Source organism: Ambystoma mexicanum, chromosome 1p, assembly GCF_040938575.1.
Source record: "Ambystoma mexicanum isolate Mex_15411 chromosome 1p, UKY_AmexF1_1, whole genome shotgun sequence".
Classification (NCBI taxonomy): Eukaryota; Metazoa; Chordata; class Amphibia; order Caudata; family Ambystomatidae; genus Ambystoma; species Ambystoma mexicanum.
The window spans coordinates 1,153,644,955-1,153,671,197 of record NC_090921.1 but is presented as its reverse complement, the minus strand read 5'-3'; the positions used below and the strand labels follow the sequence as shown (position 1 = coordinate 1,153,671,197).

Here is a 26,243-nt window from a genome sequence, read left to right as displayed (position 1 = left end):
ATGCATACACAAACACCGACTTTACCTTCATACTCACAGGGAGCGTGCCTCACCACACAGCTCGTGGCAACACAATGTCAAAACAATGCTCCCACATATTGCAAATATACACATACTACACATACACCCACACACCATGCATACATGATTCCACTGCTCTTACAAAGTCAAACTGTGTGAACACTGTCACATCGCACACGCATGCTTACACTGCACCACAAGCAACCGCAACCTGCACACAAAGATATACTGCTCAATGGTGAAGGCATTTCAAAATTGTTCGCTCCTTACACCAAACAATTCAGCCTAATGGTTCAGTTCTGCTTCCAAAATATTGCATCAAACATTGAAATAAAAATTTGGAAAAAATAGAAAAATGCCAATTTGTAGGACCATACACAGATTTGCTCTGCTGTGGTGAAGCCATTGAAATAGATGTTTTCAACTTCTTACCAGGTAACCCAGCCTTGTTGTTTAGCTATGTCTTGCAGTTCTACTCAGAGCTTTAAGTGGACCGGGGCCTGTCGGGGCTGGGCCCTGTCAGGCTCCGAAATCTCGTTCTGAGCCGGTGACCTACCGGGGCCCACTAATTTGCTCTAGCAGCCCCGGCCACTACAAGAAAAGGCGTTTTTTCTAAAGCCTGAAGCTCTCTCTCGTTACCAATAGCTTCAGGCTTCAGAAAAAAATGCCTTTCAGCCATAATGGTGGTGCCGCACCTGCGAGGCATCCCTTTAAGAAAGAGATGCCCGTGGGCGGGCGCCACCATTATAGAGAGAAATGGGAGGCCGCTGGTAGCAGAGGCCTTGTTTTCTAAATACTGAAGCTCCCGTGCATTTGCGGGGGTTTCAGTCTTCAGGAAACGGCCTCCACCTTCAGTGGCCTCACCCTTTCAGCCTTATTGGTGACAATGCCCCTCCCCAGCTGGCATGGGGCAGCGCCATCATTAAGGCTGAATAGGCGAGGCACTGTCCCCTGCCAGGCAAGCCTATCGAATATAAATGCAGAGATCTATACAAAAGGCTGCCTGGCAGGGGTGCCAGTAGCCCATTGAGCCTGAGCTCATCAAGGGGCTTGGCCTAATGAGCCAGCAGGTGACCCCCACCATTAGACCACGCTCCCTTGGTGAGCCCGGCTCATTTTGTAGTGCCACTTAGGGCACTGGTTCTACCCCTTCTGGGTTCTCATCAGGCTTCACACACACGCACGCTCATTATGCATGTACAACAGCAAATTACAGACACACTCACACTGCATGTACAACCTATCCTGTGCATGCCTTCACACACTGCATATACACCCGACACTAAACATACACACATGGCGAGCATTACACAATTTCTGTTGAAAAGCACCTCATTGGCTTTGCAAATCTTTGTTGTAAATGGTCACAGTTTTTGCAGATAGGGAACTTGGGCGTTGCCTTCACCACAGAGCTTATTGGGGCTGTGCCACCCCAAGAAGAGAGCAAACCCTAGTCTATTAAGTCTGCTGCACACCGGATGTCCTGCGGCAAAGGTACATACTGGAATCCTTCTTAGGTTGGGGTTAGCAAAATATGGAGAAAGGTTTACTTCACATTGTGAAACAGCTTTATTGTGTGTTTAATTTGATCATTATTTTGGGGAGGTGAAATGGCTCAGCTTAACTTCACCAAGGGGATAGGTAGGGAAGGGAGGTACTAGAAGGCAGAGAAAAGAGAGAACGTTGAAAAGGACATAGTGAGAGTCATGTCATATACATGGAACATGGCTCTTACCTTTCTGAAGTCTCCAGCAATTGAAGCAACTACCTCTCTCAATCAAACATCAGATTTACCTGCTGACAATTTTGAGTTGTCTTTGTTGTGCCATAGTCATCCTGGCACCTCACATCCAGGGTAGGACTTGGACAATAAATAGTCAAATGCACAAATCAAATGTGTCCACATTTGTACATTTTAATTTATGGGTTTCCAATACAAACTATGAGTAGTCCTTGCGGGAATAGTTCTTTGGTGAAATGGCATGATAAAAGTGCATTTTAAAGCATAATGGTCACCAACATTGAACAAGAGTGTGGGAGTCCCACTACTGATAACGAACATGGTTCAAACGACCTGTTCTATGTAATGTCCTCCACTCATTGTTATGTATGACCCTCCCGTGTGTATTACTCCTTTAAGGGGATGTGTCCAGGAGCCCCTGCAGGCACGTAAGACAGAACGGCTGCAGACTCCAGAAGAGGAACTCCTGAGTCCGTGTCTCATTCCATGTAGGCTTCAGGCCTACCTGTGGGAGCAACGGCCTGCATGCCCTGATGCGGTGGGACCGTTGTGCCAGCACGGTGGCAGAGGTCCACATGGTCAGGGGCACGGCAGGCGCGGCTCCCACCACCGATGGTGCTGGTATTACCTAGCACCATGGGGCCAGCTGGATACTCAGGGCAGGCCCTAAACACCACAGGCAGTGGGCTTGTCATGTCCCGATGAGCATGGCACTATGGAGGTCTGCCGTTTGGCAATGGCAGGCCACCCACTACATTGGCGACGAGGACGAGTCCACGTGGCCCCCTGCTGGCCGTGAGTATTGGGGGAAAGAGGAGCAGAGTGTCCGACCCCACCACGGGTCCAGGTTGGCCTAAGCCTCACCTCCGCAGCTGCGGTGCAGGCTCAGGCCACCCCACAGTGAGACACGCTCTCATGGTATTCCACCGAAAAGAAAAGAAGATGAGCGGCCGCTGCCGCAAATAAATTGTTGGTTCCTGGGGGGAGAGAGTGAGACCCCCCTTTTCCCCGCGGTATCCGCTGCAAACCTAATTGGGGGCGGCTCTGGCCCCGCAGGAGAAGATGAGGGGTGCAGGCCATCCCAGAGCCCCACCATAGGCCCCCCCTGGCCGTAGAAAAGAGGGTGCTCGTGCGGCAGGTTGAGGATCCCCCTGGAGCACATGCAGTGTGCCATGGAGTGCATGGAGTGAGGGAAAGAGCTGTCCCTGCGGCATCCTCCATGCCGAGGGGGAGTGAGCGACCCAGCCTGCCCCTCCGGCATTTGCCGTGTGAAGAAGGATCCAGCCAATGTTGCCATGTGCACCCACCCCCAGCAACTTGAGGCGCCGGTGTCGGATCAGTGACCCCGGTGCACCAGCTGCCAGAGTTGACAAGAAGACCGCTGGGGCCCCCACTGTGATCCTGGGCCCTGCTGTGAAAATAAGAGGAGACGTAGCAGCCCTGCTGTGCTGTGGGGAAGGAGAGCCTGCGACACCCCCTGCGGCCTACAACCACATGCTCTGCTGACTTTAAACAGAGGAGAAATATCCATTTGCATTTCAGTCTTGTCACACCCACAAGTGCAGACCAGCACTGAAATGCGAGGCAAATCTCCTCTGAGAAAGAATACCATTTGCAACTCAAACTCAAAAGCAATATCACAATAACATCAAATTCCACATTATTAAAATTACGTATCTATTTCAGTCTTCCAAATCCATGGGCATGCAACCCGTTTTGTCCACAGACACGATCATAAAGGATCCACTTACGGGAGTCCTCCTCGCCGCTCGTCTTTCAACCTACAAGACGCCAGCGGTTTTGTCCACTCCAACGCTATTGGCCATACACAGCAGCAGGTCCAGCAGAAAGCCTTTACCTCGATCCCATGTGCCTAGAAACTGTCTTATATACAATTTAGAAGAATCTCAGCCCCCTTGCCCCTCGGGAACGGGTCGAGAGGAACACAATTAAGGAAAACCTTGTCCTGGCCCTAGAAGAAGGCTATATTACCTACAAGCCGAAACGTCAATGGACTCCTCACTCAATGTGCCCTAGCAGTCGTCAGCAAGAACACATGCTTCTGATTTACATCTTGACGAAGACCTTCCACCAGGCCAACCTTCTGCGTGGCATACTAGACCTCAAAGAGGTCCTTACAAAGGAGTGTGATATTCAGCAAGTTCCTTTAGAGTACGACATGTAGCACTCGCATGTACCTATAGAGCCCTGACTTCTTCATAGCTCTGCTCTTTTCAATGTTTTACTATGTATGTAATTAATGTAAGTCAAATAATTATGACTCCTGAACATGTGAAATTAAGACATGCACAGTTATGAGAAATTGATGTTTGATCGTTGAACACAAATCTCACTGCACCTTTTGTTATTGTTATTACACTATGATGAATGAAACGCCATGGTTATAATAGATATTCACTGTAATTCATGGAATGCACTGCTCGTGGCTTACCTGGGACCGGTGCCGAATCTGCTTGTGTCTCTCACGTCATTGCGACATCCCGAAGGCTGTGCACGAGACGCCCAGTGAAGGCGCACACCGTCCATCGCACACACCTAAAAAGGGGGCAGAACACGCGAAAATGTGAGCGTTACGGGGGAAGTACCGCTGCAAAATCCTCACAACGCCGACATGCGCGCTAACAACACGTATTCATGGTTTCGAACAGGACAAACTCACGCATGCCAAATGACGTGCAAAGCCGGAAACACGTACGCCAGGCAAAAGCTGGTGTAAGTGCCCCTGCGCAGCATAAAAGTGCGCGCAAACAAACAAGCTCATACAGCTACGATGAATGTACCATTCCTCGCAGCAGTGATCGTGGGACACTGCAGGAGGAGGAGGATAGCCAGGCCCCACATTTTCTTTTACTCAGGACTAGCCTTTTTGGGATGCCTGATGACCAGGTCTGTGGCAGGTATAGGTTTCCACCTCATATCATCCTAGAACTGGTCACTGAGTGGGAGGATGACAGCACATCACCCACCCTGTGCTCCCAAGCACTCAGCCCTTGGAAAAGTTGCTCAACGTACTGCATTTTTTGGCCACTGGGTCATTTCAGCAGACCATTGCCATAGTTGGTAGTGTCTCACAGCCCACGTAGTGACACTGCCTACACCAGGTGTTGGCAAACATGACTGCACGCCCATCAGTCCGCAGGCACATATACATGGCCAGAACGCCCGCAGAAAGGCAGGCCGGGGTCCAGGAATTTTATGGGGTGACACACTTCCCCAAAGTGCTTGGTGCCATTGATTGCACCCATGTGGCTCTACGTCCACCCAGGGCCACTGAGCACATCTATCGTAACTGCAAGCACTGGCATTCCATCGACGCCCAGGTGGTATGCGATGCCAAGGGAATCATCACCTCTGTCTACACAAACTATCCAGGGTCCACCCATGATAGTTTCATATTCAGAATGTCACCCCTAAACCGGGTCCTGGAAGCTGGGAGGCCTGGCGACACATGGCTCATTGGTGAGTACAAATTCTGGTGCACATGTATGCATGTCACACACAGACAAATAGACAAACCCAACTAATCACAACCATTATCACCTCCCCAGGGGACAGTGCCTACCCTCTGAGCACCTACATGATGACACCAATACGGAACCCCACCACACCACCCCAGGTAAGATACAACGCAGCCCATATTGCAACCAGGGTCATAGTGGAGCGTACATTCGGAGTGCTGAAGTCACATTTTCGCTCCCTTGACCGCTTTGGTGGACAGCTACTATATGCACCCCCAGTAATGTGCAGAATCATTGCAGCAGCATGTGTCCTGCACAATGTTGCAACACGGCGGGGCATAACGGTGGACATGGTGGTACCCTCGCATCCCCAACCACATGCACACCTGCTGCGCATGGGAGGGGAAAGAGCACGTGGCGAGGCAGCCCATACCCAGCTTGTGGCTACATTTTTCACCTAAAATACCACCCCTGCGGAGTGTACGCAGGCCTGGCACATACCAGGTGACAATCGATGATGACAAAGGGACAGTCAACTGTGACAACCTTACCACCGTCAGAGTGTGTCCCTGGAACTGCTACAATGTGTGCATCGCTAGCTAATTAAACAAACCCAATTCCGTGTGACCAAAAGGCACACATTCATGGTACATAATCCACTACCCCATTGCAAAACAGCACATCCAGATACTGGTATGTCACCTAAAACCTCCCAAACCCCATGTCACCCGCCCCACACACCATGCCATGGCATGCAATGTGAAAGCAACCAAATAAATGCACAACACATGACACAACTGTCACAAAGTGCACCGTGACAAATGGAAAAAGCCACAGACAATTCTCTCTGACACATCAAAATGAAACCGTACACATGAACATATACTTACCAAAATAACAAATCATGAACACAGGACCCAAAAGTGGCAACGTCAGACAGTGACCAATCACAATAGCCCAAGTGTCCTAATGTGACAAAGCCAACACATGGACACCTCCAATCTTCAGTGTGTTGCTGGTAGCTAAATGTGGCAGCGTACCACATACAGCATGAAGTGCATGAACAATGGCGACAGGCAAGGTAATACATGAAGATGCAACATGTAAATATGCACAATGAGCGATATTAAAACCAATATACATGTCAACCATGCACTGGAGAAACCATCATGAATCCCCACTAGGGGTGTGTACACAGTTTGGACTTCAGACTGGCCACACAACTGATGGAAGCACAATGCCTCTGTGTAAGTTACTGTCACATGGTGCCCTCCTTGCAAGCCCATTGAAAGGGGAAGCAGGAGTGGCATATGTGTCTGGACCCCAAGCCTCAAACACAAACACAAGAAAAGCCTTTATGGGCCCAGCCGGAAAACACACAGTGGATGCCTTTGGATGCCACACAAAGCAACACACTGTTACACAAATGCACAATAGAATAAAAAAGTGAAAAATGAAAAATAAAAATAAAAAATAAGAAATGGCCATGGTTGACCAATTGACCAGGGGGGGACCACCCAGGAGGGAGGAGGTGTAGGGTTCACCTTAACACCCACATGCTTGGATGTTGAGAACAAAAAAAAAAGAAAAACTCCATGGCCTCATGGCCTGCACGGGTAGCCTGTAGTGGGAGAACTGCCATCCCTGTCATCACCCTCTGGTGCAATATGAGAAGGTGTATGTGGTACGGGAGGCTGACCACGCATAGCCCTGGCATGCTCCTCCATGGCAGCAAGCATGCGAGTCTGAAAGGTTTGGTTCTGCAGGATGATGGTCCGGAGGTCCCCATGCAGCACCTCATGTGTAGCACGGAGTATCGCCTGCAAGGCATCACGTGTTGCACGGACTTCCGCCTGAAAGCCCTCACATGATGCACAGATCTCCTTACGGGTTGCCTGGAGCTCAGCCGAGATGTTGTGTGTTAGCTGCTCCATCTGCTGTTCCGCCTGTCTACTCTGGGCCATCTCAAGTGCACCCAGAGTAGCTCTGAGGGAGGTGTTATCTTCCCTCAGGGCATCCCTGTGGGGCTGTGCATCTGCAGCCAGGGTTATGCACAGAGCCCCCAGTTCAGCCGGTCGGTCCCTGTTGGCGGCCAGCATGTCCTTCCTGTGTGAGCGGCACGTGGACCGCGTTGCCAGCTGCTGGAGCTCCACCTGCCTTTTGGGGGGGAGAATGGAAGTGGCCACCCTTTCCACGGCCTGAGCCATCCTCTCACATGATGCCCTCTGTTGCTGTGCAATGGCATACATCGAATTCTCCCACTTAGTATTACCCAGTGATGCACGGCCACAGCATTGCCGGACACCACACCTGTCGGGGCCAAGGAGACATGGACCTTGCTGTGCTGGCGCTGCATGTGGTTGCACAACTGCATTCCTCCTTTGATCTGCTGGCCCAGGAACAGGAGCAAATAGTGTGGAGTGTGACCCTGCATCCGTAAACGCCACAGGCGGACATTCCAACACTGAATGGGCCCTTGAGGGGTCTACCCCCAGTGCAGGTGTGTTGTACAGAACAGAATCGATCCCAGAATCACTCACCTGCGATGGGACATATGGGTCAATATCCGATTCTGCACCAGAGGCATAGAGATCCTCAGAAGTGTACTCAGAGACACCCATGGACAGGATGGTCTGTAGCACCAATGGATTCTCGTGCGTTACCACCCCACGTCCTCCACTGGTGCCTGGTTGGGGCTGTGAATACTCCTCCCCCTGCACCATCTCCTCCTCCTCCACTGCTTCCAGTGCCTCATCACCTACACAAAATAAAAAAGAACACATGACCACACATGTTAACAGCATAGGCCACACACATAGGCATTACAATGTTGACATCCAACACATTAATCAGACATGTCACACATGACACAAACTCAGCCATGCACGCAGTGGCAATGAAGTGGAAGGGGACCCTGAAAGCAGACAAGGATGAGTCTAAAATGGCAAAACAACACATGTGCTGCATGGTGAATAGAACCTGCATCACACAGAAGCCTGTGACTGGCATGTACCTTCACCAAATATGACAGATGCCAGCACACAGATGGCACATAGCATAGCCATGGCAGAACTGACCAGCAGGCCCAGATGGGAGTGAATCACTACCTTCTGCCATCCATGTAAAATGCATGTCATCACACAGTACATGGAAATCACTACGACAAAACACACATGTGTCACACGATGCAACAATGCCAGTGTGTTGAACTACAGTGACGGGAGGCAGATCGATACATCAATGGTTGGAACTGCAAACATTACTTTGGACAAGGACAAGGACAAGGACCAGTTTCAGGATTTTCTCTTTTTTGGATTTTCATGTTCATTTGGATTTTGCTTTTCAATTCGTTAACATTCATTGCATTTCCATTCTCATTTTTGATTTTTATTTGGTGCATTTTTAAAAAAAATAAAAAAATAGCTATTCATTAAGTCCAATCTGAGTGTTGTCTGCTCTCAATTGTTTGGTGCATGTGTCAATTGCCATTGTCTCAGGCACGTGTCACTGCTGTTTGGCTATGTTGGACATGTATTTGGGTGCATGCATGTGTGCTTTGGTGAATGCCCTGCCTTGGGGCCAGTACTGTGAAGTGTGGCCAATGGATGGATGTGGAGTTGCACTGTTGGGGAGGGGGCAGCGTGGGGTGGAATTTGGGTGGACATTTGCTACATGATTGTATGTTGTGACAATGTGTTTGGTGGGGGGACATGAGTCAGGGCATGCCTGCAGGTTGCCGTCACTGTGGGGTGGGGGGACATGAATCAGGGCCTGCCTGCAGGTTGCCGTCACTGTGGGGGGGGGCATGAGTTGGGGCCTGCCTGAAGGTTGCCATCACTGGTGGGGTGGGGGGACATGAGTCGGGACCTGCCTGCAGGTTGCTGTCACTTTGGGGGCAGGAACATGAGTCGGGGCCTGCCTGCAGGTTGCCGTCACTGGTGGGGTTGGGGGATATGATTCAGGGGCCTGCCTGCGGTGTATGGTGCCATATGGGCTGCCTGTGGGCATGGTCACGGGTGATGGGGGGATCCCTTGTGGTGTGGGCTGGCTGCGGGCATGATCACAGGTGATGGTTTGGTCCCTTGTGGTGTGGGCTGCCTGCAGGCATGGTCACGGGTGATGGGGGATCCCTTGTGGTGTTGGCTGCCTGCAGGCATGGTCACAGGTGAGGTAAGGTCCCTTGTGGTGTGGGCTGCCTGTGGGCATGGTCACAGGTGAAGGTGTGGTCCCTTGTGGTTTGCGCTGCGGTGTAGGCGGGTTATTGGTGATGGGGGTCCCTTGTGGTGTGGGCTGCCTGTGAGCATGGTCACAGGTGATGGTGTGGTCCCTTGTGGTGTGGGCTGCCTGTGGGCATGGTCACGAGTGATGGTGTGGTCCCTTGTGGTGTGGGCTGCCTGCAGGCACGGTCACAGGCGAGGTAAGGTCCCTTGTGGTGTGGGCTGCCTGTGGGCATGGTCACAGGTGAAGGTGTGGTCCCTTGTGGTGTGGGCTGCCTGCAGGCATGGTCATGGGTGATGGGGGTCCCTTGTAGTGTGGGCTGCCTGCGGGCATGGTCACAGGTGATGGTGTCAACCCTTGTGGTGTGGGCTGCCTGCAGGCATGGTCACAGGTGATGGGGGGTCCCTTGTCATGTGGGCTGCCTGCAGGCATGGCCACGGGTGATGGGGCATCCCTTGTGGTGTGGGCTGCCTGCAGGGTGTGTTCGTGGGTGCTGCCAGCATGCGCATGATTTCTCACACAATTCGGCAGGCGCGAGCAGGATACATGAGTTCACGGGGGTACGCAAAGCACTTTTCGCTTGATTTTGCCTGCGCGAGTGGGTCACGCGTATTAAAGGGGGTGTGCGAGGCACTTTTCACACGATTTAACTTGCGCCAGCGGGGAACGCGAATTCAAGGGGGTGCGCGAGGAGATTTTAATGCAATTTGGCTGGCGTGAGCAGGGTACGCGTATTCGCGGGGTTACAGTACGCCCTTTTCACGCGATTTGGCTGGCACGAGTAGGGTATGCGTATTCACAGGGTTACGGTAGGCCCTTTTCACTTGATTTGGCAGGCGCGAGCAGGGTACGCGTATTCAAGGGGGTGCGCACAGAGATTTTCACACGATTTGGCTGGCGTGATCAGGGTGCGCATATTGAAGGGGAATGCAAGGGTATTTTCACGCGATTTGGCTGGCGTGAGCGAGGTGCGCATATTGAAGGGGGTATGCAAGGATATTTTCATGCGATTTGGCTGGCGTGAGCGGGGTGTGCGTATTGAAGATGGTGCGTGAGGATATTTTTGCATGATTTGGCTGGCGCAAGCATGGTGCGCATATTCAAGGGAGTGCACAAGGAGATTTTCACGTGATGTGCCTGCTGCGAGCGGGGTACATGCTGTTTTTCACACGAATACAGTGTAGTGGGGCTGTATGCTGGTTTAGTGTTAGCGCAGCCCTTTGCGCCGTATTGGGGATACCATGTCTTTTTCTGGCGCAAGGGGAGTTCTTGGGGGCGTAACTGGCACTGCTCGATGTTCGCTGCGCCACGCTGCAAATGGCTCGGGAAATCCATGAATACGCAGTGCACAAAAATGCTGTTTTGCGCTGCGCCTGGCGCACGCGTGGCGCACACTCCCTCTCTGCGCCAGGCACGTGCGCTACTTCTGCGCTGAATTCTATGAATTGGCCCCATTGAGTTACTTCTATTTTTGTGATACATGACAAAAATGTATATGTTTGCATTATTTATGTGTAATAGTCAAATGTGGATGGTAGGACGTCCCCTTTTGTTCCAATTCTATTTTAGCCCATAGTTCTGCAATCATTAGGGCTGTCCCTCCTGATACCAGTCAACCTTTAGCAACATCACAATAACATCAAATTCCACATTATTAAAACGACATATCTATTTCAATCTTCCATATGCAAAACAAATCACAGCTTATTTCACTGAAAAAGTTAAAATACTAAAAGAAATATACAGGGTTCTCTAATTCCTATGTAGAAACGTGTCACTATTAAAACAACTCCACAGAGAATCAATCCTGCCAATAAACCCAACTTCAGAATCTTTAAAACAAAAAAAAACAAAAACAGGTTAACTATAGTTGGGAGAGCATCTATACACCTTTGCCATACATTCTCACAATCAATGTATGTGTACTGTATACAGCTTTCAATGCCACGCAAAAAATCAACAAATGTTTCAGAGCTTCTGCTTCATTAATATCTTTACAAATATGACAAAATTACAAATGCAGGCTACCAAATTATGCCTCCTTAAAATTTCTCTTGTTTGATTCCAAAATCTTAGGAATTCATTACTCGAATGTTTATTGGGAAAAATATTCGGATGAGGCGCTGCTATTCCCAATTGTTTTTGTTCTTAGCATAAGCGACACAGGACTCATATTTATGGAATGTATCCAAGGTACTACACCAATCGGTTTGGTATAAAACAAATTTAGTTTTACTAGGATTAGCTACAAGTTCGTTGGGACTCACTCCAATTTCTACCAATATATTAGTACAGAACTCTGCCAATAAAATCATTTTTTCTTTCTTTGCTTTTAAAATACATTCCAGAGCCACATAGAGTTAGCTTTCCAATGGTTTAAGCACTTTGGAGTAAAATAGTAAATCTGCATTTTGCTCTCTCTGTAGAGATTTAAGTGCAAATTCATACCTGATTGCAGCAATTGGTATAGAGTTTGGTACTTGCAACACCCTACAGCATCTCAGACCTTCTAACTTACTAAGGGCCTCATTACACGGTAGGTGGTAAACCATGGTGCTATTAGCACCATGGTTGCCGCCGGTACCATACCGGTACCACCATGGAGGAAAAGGGAATTACCACCCCATTCCAAGGTTGGCGGGGCGGTAATTCCCCCTTTCTCCATGGCCCTTCCCCATTCCCATTTTTGCCCCATAGGGCATAGTGGGAATGGGGAAGGAGCTAATTACGGTACCGCAAATTGCGGTACCGTAATTAGCACCAAGGTCCCTTTGCGGGTCCCAACTTTAACGGCTGGTCTACGCCAGCCGTTAAGGTCGGGTCCCGCAAAGGGACCTCGTAGTAAGGCGGTAAGGGTTAACGGTCACCGGTACCCTTACCGGTGACCGTTAACCCTTACCGCCTTCCGTGTAATTAGGCCCTAAGACTCTCCAGCACCCAGCGTTGCAACACCCCTATCCCATACATTGGTTTAGGTTACCATCATTGAATTTGAGCAGCAGAGCCACTAAAAATGTTCCATACTTGGCATTACACTGACACATTTGGCCCACCTGGAACACAGCCTCATGCCTCAAGTGTTCATTAATGTGCACTTTCCGAGGCTTGTTTATAATTGGGAAGCCAAGCCAGATGAGATTATCCACCCTCGCCAATGTAACTTTCTCTTTCTCCCATTTAAAAGAGGTCATTTTGTTCCAGGAAGTTAAATGCATGATTTTCGTTTTCCCTGAATTTATTTTTAATGCATTAACTTCAGAATATTCGACGAAAACATTAATCAATCTTTCTAACCCTATTGGCATACAATCGAATCATAAAAAGTCATCTGCATATGCAAGCCAATAAAGTTTAAAAAATCCAACTCAGGTCGAACAAATGCAGCCTGATTTAGATACTCATCAATGTCAGAGACACACATGTTAAAGAGCCTGGGCACCAATATGAAGCCCTTCCTCCATCCCGTTCTTGTGTCCATTTGTCTGTATAAAGTGCCCCCATAATGGCGTCTAATCTCTATGTTGGAGTGCTCATGCAGGCCCATAATCAATCTCAAGCGATTTGCAGGAATTTCCCATTTATGTAACTTTGTCCATAAATGGTTTTGCATTACCAAATCGAAGGCAGAGCACAGATCTATCGAAACCACAAAGAGTCTGTTTTCTTTGTCCACTGCAACTTTTGTACGCACTTAAGGACAACGCTGTTCAGGTTCATGCCGTGTTGCTTTCTAAATCCAGTTTTTTTTTTTTTTAATCTACCTACACTCTGCTCACTTTTCTAAATGAGTTAAAAAGTTAAAAAGGCAAAAGCATCCGGTCTCCTCCCTACACTCCTACCACTGGCCCCTGTAGGCAGCTACTATTTTACTTTCTCGCTTTGCCACTCTCAACCCATCTCTCTGTCTGTCTGTCTCTCTCTCTCCCTCCCGCACCCTCCGTGCCTCCCTCTCTCTCTGCCTCCCTACTTCTCTGTCAATCGCTCAACTAGCTATACTGTGCACTTCGTCCAACATGGATTGGGGGACTGGCAAAAGAGAGGAGTGGGTGGGGGAGGGGGCACCACTCCTCTCTTTTGCCAGTCCCCTTAAGCAGAATGTTATGAGTTATGCAAGTCATGAGCTCTTTGGTTCAAGAAAGTTCTGCCTGAGATAACACCCCACGTGCTCACTTCCTATTCCTTGATATATTCATTGGTAGGTTGGATGCAGCTCACACCTCACTCTAACTTGCTCTAATGCTGCGGTTACTGTGCCCGGCTAGGACCCGTGTCCTTAAGGGCAATGCACGTCAGGCAGCTCAGAGCAGTTCAATAGGTGTCCGGACAGCAGTCAGAGTTCCTGGTCAATTCTTTGAGAAGATTACCCCCTTATCTTCAAAAGGCCTAAGCATAATTGTCTTTACAATCCAACACTAGCCTCAACATTAACCAAATAATTATTGGAGTATAACCTCAAACTCGCTCTAATGTTTTCTTCAGTTTTGATCTGTCTTAATGACTGAATTTTCTTCCAAATGCACCATTTACCACATTTCCCATCCATAAACTCACTGTAGATTTATTTTAAAAACTCAGTTAATTTTTTACCTAGAATAGTAGCATCAATTGCAAGAAATTGATCCAAAAAGGGCCTCTCTGTGCCGCTCATAGGCGGTCAAAATAGACTTTTAATAGACATTTGTCTTTTGGCGCCTGGGTCTACTTTATGACCTAGCATGACCCTAAAATAGTTGTGGTGCTGCTATATTTGCTGAGTGGGGTCCTGTGGACTTCAGGTAGAAGAGTTCTACCATCAATCACTGGGTGACCTTTTGCGCGACCTCACTTTTTTCCCAGCCAATCCACAGTGAATAGACCTGCCCTTTCCACAAAGAAGCTGGTAAATGTAACGTTTCTTCTAGTTTATTGTGCCAGGAAGTCAAGGCAGGTCGGAACACCACTAAAGAAAAGTGCAGCCTAATGTAACATTAGAGCCACCTACGCCTGACTGGATTGGCTGGCCTTGGCAGCCATGCCCAATACCAACAGCTGCTGTTTTCCAGAGCGTTTCCTCTTTCTACATAAACAATCACCAGAGGGCACATCTCCTGACCAGCTGTTCTACAATGAGTGATACCAACTGGGGGAGAATACAAGGCAAATACGCATACATCCTTCAAGTAAATTCCATTCCTTAGGCACTGATACTGTACCATTTATGTGAATCCATTTGAAAAGAGATGGAAAGAACACCTATGTTCCAAAGGATATCTCGCATGTCCTAATGGTTCCAGTCCCATGCCCAGCTGCTCATGTCTGCAGGTACACTGGATGACAGGAGACCAAGCGATAACCTGGGCCTTTCTCGGTCTCTCGATTCTTCAGAAGTCTTATGCTTCTCCCAACTTCAGACTAATGATGAAAAGCCAAGTTGGCGGGCATAGGCATTCCACACATGCAGATGGACATCAAGGCCATGCTCTAGGACCAGTGACAGAGAGTACAACTGTTTCTTTGAGAGGTGGTGGAACATGGCATTCTTCTGAGACAAGGAAGGGGGAGAGTAGACTGAAGGGACTTTTAGGTTTAGAAGTTGGCGGGATCCTGAGGCCACCAGGAACAATCCAGTTGTGTTATTACTAAATGAACTCCTACTTGTGTAATCCCAGGAAATCAGTGGGAAAGAGAGTGGCAGTGAGCGCTACTGCATTGCAACATTTAATGAAATGGAAAGTGAAGGCGGGGTCAGTAAATATATGCAATCTTGGTTGAATTATCAGAAGCAGTTTCTTGGAAAAACGATAGTCTTGCTTTTTGATCCACTCTGTAGAAGAGTGTGCAAGATCATTTTATAGCGAGGATCCATTTGGGTTAAACAGTCGAGCCATTCAAAGCGCTCTCTTTTATTTCTTAACATGTGTATTTCCATTTTAGATGGGTGTTGTGGCAACTGGAGCGTGGCATATGACAGAGCGCCTCTACGGGTCAGATCCACCTGTGTGACCATTGGCTGCTCCTACACGTACCCACCTGGGCTTGAAGTGAAAGCCGCAATCTGGATAATGTCAAGTAGGAAATACCGAAGAGAGGTCATTGTGTATCACACTCAACAAGACCTGATTCACCCTGATTATGAAGGTCGGACAACGTTTTTGGGTGACACGCACAATGACTGCACTTTGCATATAAATGACCTGAACGTCCGGGATGAAGGTCTCTATCGCTTCAAACTGGAGACAGACCTGGAGTTATTTGATGCTCACAGCCCAGTACTTCTCTTATTAGATGCGTGGGAGGACTTCTTCTTTCATTTTTCACGTAAGTCCACATTTTACTAAATGTGTTCACGTTAATTGCCATTTTATAATTTGAGTAGACTTTAGTGCACAAACACAAAGTGTGCATTCAGTGGAGTGATGAATGAAAGCAACAGAGTATAAATAAAGCGCGTTTGCCGTTCAGAAACGCAGACAATCTTAAAGGTTTAATGGAACCAAGCCAGGTGTGTGCATGCACTTCCAAATGGCACTCACAGGCAGCAACATCCGTGGTGGATTAGCCCTTTATGATACATGGCTGCCTGCAATACCAATAAACACGCCTGTAAATAGTACACTTTTAAGGCTAGTTGTTACATCACTACTGACCTGTAATGAGAAAATTGCATCACTACTGCTCTGTAACCAGTTATTACGCTTCAGTTGGGACGTGGCAGGGCCTGCTGCTTGAGCCAGCACACAGAATTCCAGCTGTCACTGCAGCACCTTGTAAAATAGCGTTCCAAGCCACGTTATTGTCATGAACTGATAAGGAACTGTTCATAGTAGTGTTCATTTTGTGCAAAGCTCGAGTTTGATAGTGAGAAAGAAAATACATGATTTTTTTTTTAAAGTGAGAAACAAACATATTTTAGATGCATTTTTTTAAACTACTTACATTATTTGCCTGCAACATATAAAGAGTTGCATATTGTTTTTTTTTTTCATCCAAACAGATTCTACATTGATTATGTGTATCAGCAACTTGAAGACCTTTTGCATCACTTAAAGCAAGAGGCCAGTGTATTAAAGGGGATGACAGTGTATGGCCATGCATTATGAGGAATACACTGTGCCCTATGGCACACAATAAGGATATTGCAAGTCACCTTTGAGTTCCGTGACCTAATAAGGGAACTTGCCCTGCGTTCCTCTATTTGGTCACACTCCATGGTGACTTGCAATGTCCTTGCAATTTACAGTCAGGGGCACTTTATCCTATGTATATATACGACATTACATATCAAGCTATACATGATAACTTGCTACAAGGCAATACTAAATGATGTTAATCTTAGAAATTGAGGTTCAGTTTGGGATATGCAAGATGGAATGCGGGCCTATGTGATTCCATCATGCGTTTGTTGCACATGATAGGCACCTTGCCCTCTCTATTGCATGGGGTCATGAGCACACTTTATTACATTCAATTTAAGGTTAGCTAGGACTACAGTGTGATGTTCTAGTTCTTGACTCACCTCTGGCAGAAGAGGGACCAGCTGCAACCTCCTGTCCAAGAACTACTTCAAAGCCACCTAAGGCAAGCACAGGGTGGTTTTCTCCACTAAGAGTTGCATAGCAAGTTGAAGCGTGAGACCACCTCTTGTGGTAGTAACCTTGCTCTGCTGAGCCACATGCTGCCTGAAAGTCCACTTTAGATTATGCCACTTTTAATCTTGTCTAAACTCCTGAGACGGGTAGAGAAAGCACAAACTTATTCATTCCATGAGGCAGCTCCACAGTGCTTCTATGGTGCTGTCTTAACATCAGATTGCTAAAGAAAAGAGGGCATGATTCATTGATTTTTTTGTGCGGTGCAAAGTGACTTTGCACTGGCAAGAAACACCCTGATTCACAGAAAGGTGTAAAGTGTATTTTTCTTTGAGAATCAGGGTGTTTGTTGGCAGTGCATAGTCAGTTTGCAACAGTGCAGTCACTTTGCACCGCTCTAAACATTCCATTAAATCAGGCCCAAAGTGTCTCTTCTTTATCATCTAGTGGCATAACAGTGTGCTCCTGCTCACTAAACTTGCCTTTCCACTGCATGCCATCTCTGGAGAGTTTCTGCTGCTGGGATTCCAAATTAATTGTATTTCCCTTTTTAGTTTTGGCGATTAGGTGGCGTTGAAAGCGCTACTTTTAAGCCAAAATGATTGTCATTAACATAAGAGCTTTATAATAAGAGGTTCAAATAGGGGCTTTGAATGAGGGTCTGAAATGCTTTTCAATGGAGATGACAAATGAGGATGATACATAGACCTTTCGAGTTGTCTGGTTATATTTCCACCCATTTAACACCCATCTTTCAGTAAGATCTATATGATTTTCCACCCGTTCCCATCCATCCCATCCAAAACCACACCAATGTTGCACTCTTTCGCTGCATTTGTATTGTGTGCTGAATTTGGCAGACATTTTTACTTCCAAAATGGTGGTCGCCATATGTTAATGTTTCTAAAAACATATTTGACTTGTTTGATGCTTTACAAAAAGTACTAGAGTTTTTAAATGATGTGATATATTTTTATTATTTTTTTTATAAAAAAATAAGTAACTTTCTGTTCTAGATAGATTTTGTTGAAAAATGCCTGTGAAAATGTCCATGTACTTATTTGTGGGTGTTGGTTTAGTGTGTTGTGCAGTAAACTGTATATGATTGAATGAGCAGTTTTGAGATGCCAGTATGATGTGATTGGGTGTACAGTATTTGCTTTTTTTCCCCAAGGTAGCCATTTTGTTTCACCGAATCATGCAGCCGAGCATGCCTCTACTTGCTGTTGTCATATTTCTCCTCCAGGTGGAAGGGTGCGCCGCCCAGCACCCAGCACTGCAGTTGCCCATTCTTGTTGTTTCCAGTGACCTCTCTCATTAAAGGTCCCCTTCAGCAATCAATCTCATCCCTTGTTCATAATAAAATGGCACCTAGTAAGCAGATAATAATCTTTAATATTACCTGGACTCTATCGTATCATGCTGGGATCAGACTCGGCTGGGGGCAGCGGCAAAAATAGCATATTATCAATTTTAAATGTACTGCTGCTGGCATGTTGTATGGAGTGTGGGCAGCTATGCAACTTCCTTCCTCTTCATTGATTTGTTGTATCAGCTCTGATTGTGGGGCATATGACAGTCGCCCGCCGCAGTCCGGGAACAAACAGAGCGCTGCCGTGGCTGGCGCTGCCTGTGGATCGTGCACACACACTTTTCCCTTCAAACTCTGACCATGGAGCCGGCAAACATTCACTGCCGCAGCCCGTGAACAATGAGGGCGCAGCCCCACTGCCGTCAGCGTTGAAGAACCAGTGCAGATCACCACGTGCCATTATTTTTTTAATATTACTTGATCCTTCACTGTATCGAAGATGCAAAGCTCCGATCATGGAGCCGATAACAATCACAGCTCTGTGGTCCAGGGTCCAGATTTCTCACTGTCAAACAGTAACTATTGCTTTAAATACATCAAGTAGGCTGTCGGCAATAATGAAACATGTCAGGGAAGACAATATCAATTGTTATTCAACATCCACATCAAAGATTAATTTTTTGTCAGTAGCTTGTAGAAAATGTATTTTCCAACCCATCTGTTTGCGTCCCCATTTTAAGTGCTCCATCCTCCCGCTGGATTTAATGTGGCATCCAGGCCCTTTCTAGGCCCTGGGCCGCAGAGGCGATTCAAAGAGGCACAACAAGTCATCAAGGGTTTATCCTCAAAAGCCGACACTGTCTGTCTGATTTATTGTAACTTTAAGAACCATCTCCAGCAGAGCATGCACCTCCTCCCCAGCCATCTGCGGCTGCAGACATCTTTCAGTTAATTTGTATGCAGCTGTCACGGCCTGCTACTGAGAGCCCTATGGCTGTTGTATCCGCCCTGCGTCCCGCAACGCGGTGACGCAGAGCCTCCCAATAAAAGCCCTGCCCCCATGGATGGGAGGCAGTTCCGGGCTAAGAAACAAACGGAGTGTGGTGTGTCTTATTTCGCTCCCGCCGGAGCTGTGCCAATGCGGCCTACTGACAAGGCCATCCACGTTCTGTCTCCCCACGCGCTGCAGCGTGGAGACAGGACATAACAATGGCGACGAGGGAAACGGAACCCAGAACACGCGTTCAACGCTCTGCCAGCTGTTTCTAATAGACAGCGACATGCGACATTTTTGGACACCCGGTGGGGGGGGGGCACACAAAACCCCCCACCCAAAAATATAAAAGATTTTTTTTTCTCTCTTTTCCCTGCCCATCGAGCTGCCCTTTCAACATGGGCCACAGCTGGCTGGAGGGCACACAGTCCCAAAGAATAACCACAAAGGAGTGCAACATCCACCCACTGCCTTCCAGGGGTCAGATGCACCACGGTGCAACACGGGAGGCCTTCAAACTCGCTCCATACACGTGTGGTCAAGGCTACTACACATGGTGAGTGCCTGGATCGACGCAGCTGGCCCATCCACCACAGTTTGAGACTTTCTACCACGGAGGGGCACAGTCACCTGGGGACACGCATTAAGGTGAGGCGAACAAACCCCATCAAGACACAGTGAGGCCTTGCAATGGCGACCGGCACGTCCACCCCCAGGCCTGGCACACCTTCTAGACTTGCGGCCAATCTCTCAATGTCGTCACCACAAGCTCGGCCACAAGGGAGCTCCTCGGCAATAATTCAGCCGTTTGATCCATTTACGGACCCATCATCAGTTGGCCCCGGTGGCAGCTATGGATCCAAAAATTCAAAATGGCAATGGAATGTAAGGACATAACCACCGCCAGGAAAATGAGATCACACCTGTTGCTAAATGTGGGGGACGAGGTACTACGTATTTTTAACTCGCTAACCATTGATGATGGCCAGGACATCTACCAGCAAGCGAAAGATGCCCTGACGGCTCATTTTCTCCCACAACTCAACCCTGATTATGAAACCTTCATATTCTGCACCACAATTCAGACAGAAGAGGAGACCTTAGATGCCTACCACACCCGATTTAGGAAGCTGGCAATATCGTGTGAGTTCACGGATGTCGAGAAAGAAATCCGGAGACAGCTCATCAACGGCATTCAATCGGAGAAACTGAGAAGGATGGTACTGAGTGACAAGGGCATCTCTCTAACACGCATTCTGGAATTGGGTCGTCAAAGGGAACTGGCACATGCCAGGGCCGCCAACATGGGTGTGACTCTTCAAAATCTATAGCTTGCCCTGATGACAGCCATGGTGGCCCATGTCACCAACAGACAGTCTTCAAGGGTTGAGGCTGGTGGCAACTACGCACAAACCAGATGGCAGCCACGAATCCCGGGACCCATGGAGTGTGGATGGTGTGGTGGACCGCGACATGGACGGCAAAACTGCCCGGTGCAAGGAACAACATGTGGGGCATGTGGCAGAAAGGACCACTATGCTAAGGTGTGCCGGTCATTGGGTACCCAACTACCGCCCCCAAATAATCCCCAAGAGAAGAGCGGGACCAAGAAAAAGAAGCAAGCGAGTGCAAGGCAAGTCGAAATGACAAACTCTTCGACTGAGGAAGAAGGGGATGACGTCACAGGGACGCAACAAGAATCTGGCAGGGAACAGTAGAAGAAAGGGTGAAAAGTCTACCTGGTGTCAGCCCTGGATCATGGACACGCAACGCAGAAAAAAGGGCTGCGGAGGCGCAAATGCCAGGTCACTCTCCAAAACCAACAGGTATGGATGACCATAGACACGGGAGCATCCGTAAATGTTATGCCCACAAGCACATTTCAAACACTGCAACCACGACCGGACCTGAAGAACACAGACACTCTACTGTTTGCGTATGGCTGTAGGAAGCCCCTACCGGTGGTTGGCAGATTCTGCACCACCCTCAGCCATGGTGAAAACAGGTTACTGTCAAAAATCTACATGGTAAATGCGGGGATCGAATGCCTTCTGAGTGAGGATGCGGCTGAAGAACTAGGGCTAGTCAAGTTCATCTGTCAAGTGAAGGAAGCACAAGAGGTTGAGAAGATCCTGGCACAGTATCCCAACCTGCAAAAAGGGATAGGGTGTTTGAAAGGAAAGACAATCAAGCTCCACATAGACGAGTCGGTCCAGCCAAAGGCCGTAAGACACAGGAGGACCCCATTCTACATGGGTGAACAAGTGGAGAAAGAACTTAAAGCATTGGAAGAAGCCGGCATAATAGAAGAGGTAACTGGGCCGACACCATGGGTCTCCCCGATGGTGGTCACAAAAAACCCAAACAGCTGGGAAAAGTCTGGATTTGTATAGACATGCTTCTTCCAAACACTGCCATCAAGCGGGAGCGCCATATCCCACCTACTCTCGACAAGATTGTGGCTGATCTCATGGGGTCAAGAGTCTTCTCAAAGGTTGATCTGAAAGCAGGATACCACCAGCTAAAGCTGCATAGGGACTCTCGATACATAACCACTTTTTCAACACACCTGGGTTTGCGAAGATATAAGCGTCTAAGCTTTGGGATCTCTTTGGCTGCTGAAGTTTTTCAACAGACAATTCAGGAAGTCATCCGGGGCATACCAGGTGTCCTAAATGTGTGTGACGATATCCTGATCCATGCTCAGGACAGAGGAGAACACTTGAGGAGACTACAGATGCTCCTGGGCAGACTAGAAGATGCTGGGTTAACTATTCACAAAGAAAAATGTGAATTCTTCAAAACGGAAATATCATTCTTTGGCTACAAGTTCAGCAGCACTGGCATTTCCCCGGACCCCCAGAAGGTTGCCGACATACAGGCTGCGAGTCCACCCATGACACCCACTGAAGTGCGCAGCTTCCTGCGGATGGCCACATACTGTGAGAGATTCATCCGGAACTTGGCCACTCTCTCTGAACCCCTTTGAGAGCTTACCAAGCTTAACACAAAGTGGCAATGGGGGCAAGCGTGTCAGGAAGCTTTTGAAAACATCAAAGAGCCGCTGTCCGTGGACACAAAAATGGCGTACCATGACACTGAGCTCCCAACAGAACTATTTGTGGATGCTATCCCTATCGGCCTAGGGGCCATCCTCATGCAGGTCACGAAAGAAGGTGAGAAGAGGTCCATTGCATACGCGTCAAGAGCTCTCACAATGACAGAACAGTGATACTCTCACATTGAGAAGGAGGCAATTGCCGTACTTTGGGGGTGTCGTCACTTTCACCTCTATCTGTATGGCAGAAGATTCACAGCAGTTACGGATCACAAACCCCTGTTGCCGATCTTCATGGGCACATCCTCTCACCCGCCAGCCAGAATAGCCAAATGGCTGTTACACCTCCAGCAGTACAATTTTGAATTGGCCTATCAGCCAGGAAGTGGAAACCCGGCGGACTTCCTCTCAAGACACCCTCGAGCGGCGACTCCACAGGAAATCCAAGTAGCCAAAGAGACTGAGGAACATATCTGCCAGGTTGTGCGTGCCATGAGACCAAAGGCTGTCAGCATCGATGACATTGAAATTGAAACACACAAAGACCTGTGCTGCGACCTGGTGAAGGATGCCATCATCTCAGGCGACTGGAAGTCTTTCATGAAGAACACCCACAACAGGACAGCGGAAGCAAAGGCGTTCCTCACGGGGATGTTCACGATACAACAGGACCTGTCGATAACAGAGCAAGGATTGCTGCTCAGGGGAAATCGCATCATCATCCCGCCGAGCCTCCAGGACAGAATAGTGGCGCTAGGCCATGAAGGCCACCAAGGGATGGCTCGGACGAAGGCTCGAATCCGGCACCGAGTGTGGTTTCCACAGATAGATGAGAAGGTCAAAAGGCTAATCAGCACCTGTCTACCATGCCAGATCACCGGAGCTCCATTGGATCCAGAACCAATCCAGTCAGCGGAACGAGGTTTTGGCAGATGGGATGCAATAAGCATTGACTTTTGTACACTGCAAGAAGGCCTGTACCTCCTGGTGGCCATTGACGATCACTCGCGATATCCCGAAGTCGAGGTAGTTGAATCCACGGCAGCAGAGGTGGTCATCCCTGCCATGGAGAAGATGTTTGCAACACATGGACTGCCCACAAAAATCAAGAGTGATAATGGCCCCCATTCAAAGGGGAGGAGTTCAAACAACACCTGCTGGAACTAAACATAAGGTACCATCACATCATGCCAAGATGGCCCCAGGCGAATGGTGATGTTGAACGGTTCATGAGGACACTCAACAAAGTGCTGAGGTTATCGAGAGCAAATGCCAGCCCGTGGAAAGTCAACCTTTACCGTTTTCTGTGAAACTACCAGGTCACCCCTCACAGCACGACTGGTGTCCCGCCAGCCGACCTCATGTTTGTCACAGTCATAAAGTCTTCCATTCCACATCACCCCAGCAGGAGCCCAGACAGATTTGACAAGGAGCGCACCGAAAGAAGGAGAACGGGAGCCAACGCACACATGAGTGCCAAGAGGAGGTCGAAACCATCCGACCACCAGGTGGGCGACCAGGTGGTCATGCTGCGGAACCCGACAAGGTCCAAACTGGACTCCCATTACGAGTCGCTCCCATGGACTGTCAGTGAGAAACAAGGGTCCATGATAACTGTAAAGAGAGGATGCCGACAGGTAACACGAAATGCGTCATGGTTCAAGGCGGTGCCACGCAACCCGTGGACTGATGGCGAATGTCACCAAGAAGATGAAGAACCCCAGCCGAACGAGGGAGACCCCGCTCACCTTCAGGATGAGGCAGAAGTGGGTGACAGGACGTGGGAGCAGTGGAGGGAACCTGACATGGGTGAGCCGGACATGGAAGGTGAGGCACCCAGTGAGACAGTGGGGCCCAGCCCCAGAGGGGGCGATATGGTTTAAGAACTGCCACCAAGCCGCCCGCTCGGCTCGAAGACTATGTGTGGTAGTCTGCCCCACTAGAACTATAAGAGGGGAGGCACCAGGGTTTTGTAGTTTAAGTATTTGCATAACGGTATTTGACATGTTTTGTTTAATGTTAAGTTGAAATAAAGGAGGAATGTTGTATCCGCCCTGCGTCCCGCAACGCAGTGACGCAGGATGTCCCATTAAAAGCCCCGCCCCCGTGGATGGGAGGCAGTTCCGGGCTAAGAAACAAACGGAGTGTGGCGTGTCTTATTTCGCTCCCGCCGGAGCTGCGCTACTGCGGCCTACTGACAAGGCCATCCACGTTCTGTCTCCCCACGCGCTGCAGCGCGGAGACAGGACATAACAATGGCCACATATGGAAAATGCATTACCTTGTCCTAATCCGCTTTATCTTTAAAGTCGCTATTTTTATGTACAAATCATTTTCCTCTGTCAAAACAAAATGCATAATTTTCACCAAAGCAAAAAACTAAAACAAAAATAAAATAACTTTAGAACGAAAAGGCAAAACTCGTGAAAACAGAAATGGACACCGAGGGGGAAGGCAGAGGACGGTGATTGAAGGACTTACTTTGATTCCGTTTCAAAGACAGGCAGGCACAACATCAGCGTCTGAGGTGGACTAGCAGTAGTGGCATAGCTTGAAAACGTGTTTCCCCACAAAGAATTGAAGCCTCAGCTCACGGTTGTAAAAGAAAGTTATTCGTGTAATAACTTTGACAGCACTTGTCACCCGGGAAATGCATTTGATACATATTTGAATGTATTCACTTTCTACGAGCGAGCGATCACACATAGAGATGATTGAATGTTCATGTGCATCCATAAACATGCATTGGCAATGTCAACAGTTTGGGCTTTTGTGTAGGCATGGAAAAGGCGCTTTCCCAATACTTATAAACAAGCCAAAACTGTTGGATTTGCCAATGCTTGTTTGAGGTGGCTGCTGTGTTTCTAGTTTTCCCTAGGTGATTCACACATGGAACGTTCTCTGCATGCGCTTTTTGGAACATGTTTGCATGTGTGATCTTCGTTAATTCTATTGAAGCGGTAAACCCCTAGGCATGCATTGCCCTTTACATTTCAGATCTATGCATATGGTAACCGTAAATTCCAGATGCAGTAATCTATTCTTTAAAGCAACACAGTTCGTAATAAGGGCCACAGTGTTCAAACATATAATAAATGCATTTTTTTATCTTGTTATATTATGGGCGGAAGTAAACCTCAATCCAACGAAACGCTTGGGGGTGGTTTTCATAAGACTGCCTCTTAATAAACCATGGTGGGTTTAAATGGGATTTTCTGCACTTCTCACAGTGTAACAACGCCAATGTTCCCCCTTCCTTCTCCCCTGCACTTGCACGTTCTCACTGTCACTGGGCATAGTAAGATCGTTGTTTTTGTGTTCCCCTCCCTTTTGCCTGGTTGCACTCTGAAACACTTGTGTATGAGCGCGATACAAATAAAATATCATATCATATCATATATCATATCAGAAGGGCTAGATTACAGATGTGGCCATACCAGTAAAATGTGCATTAATTAGAAATATGTGATGTTTTACCACTCAGCACAATTTGGGTCACACAGCACATGTGAAAATACAGGCTCTGATGTGTCCAAATTGAATGCATTCAATAACTATGGCACATCATAATTAGAAAATACTGGGTGCAGAGAACCAGTAATATTGGAAGAGGTAATTATTGGATGTTTCCAACTTCCAATACCGGCTAAAATACCACATAAACACCTCCAAGAATTTCTTTCAGCAAACAGGAGGCAGTGAGCTAAATGATAAACAGGTGCATGTCTTTCAACAAAAAAGGACATAAATGGCCTACCCAAACCTCACCTTAGCCACATACCACCATGCAATGTTGCCGGTGCACTGCCACTGTACCTTGGGGAGCTGTGTATACTTTTTTAGAGCCACAGA

At 48.1% G+C, this 26,243-nt stretch overlaps 1 protein-coding gene across 1 annotated transcript in view; it reads left to right on the top strand.

The window, feature by feature from the left end:
- Positions 1 to 26,243, top strand: part of LOC138450289 (B-cell receptor CD22-like) — a 267,696-nt gene that overhangs the window by 74,123 nt on the left and 167,330 nt on the right. The window contains exon 3 of the mRNA XM_069604829.1: positions 15,373 to 15,756. Within this exon, the coding sequence (XP_069460930.1) occupies positions 15,373 to 15,756 (384 nt within the window). The remainder of the gene's footprint in view (positions 1 to 15,372; positions 15,757 to 26,243) is intronic.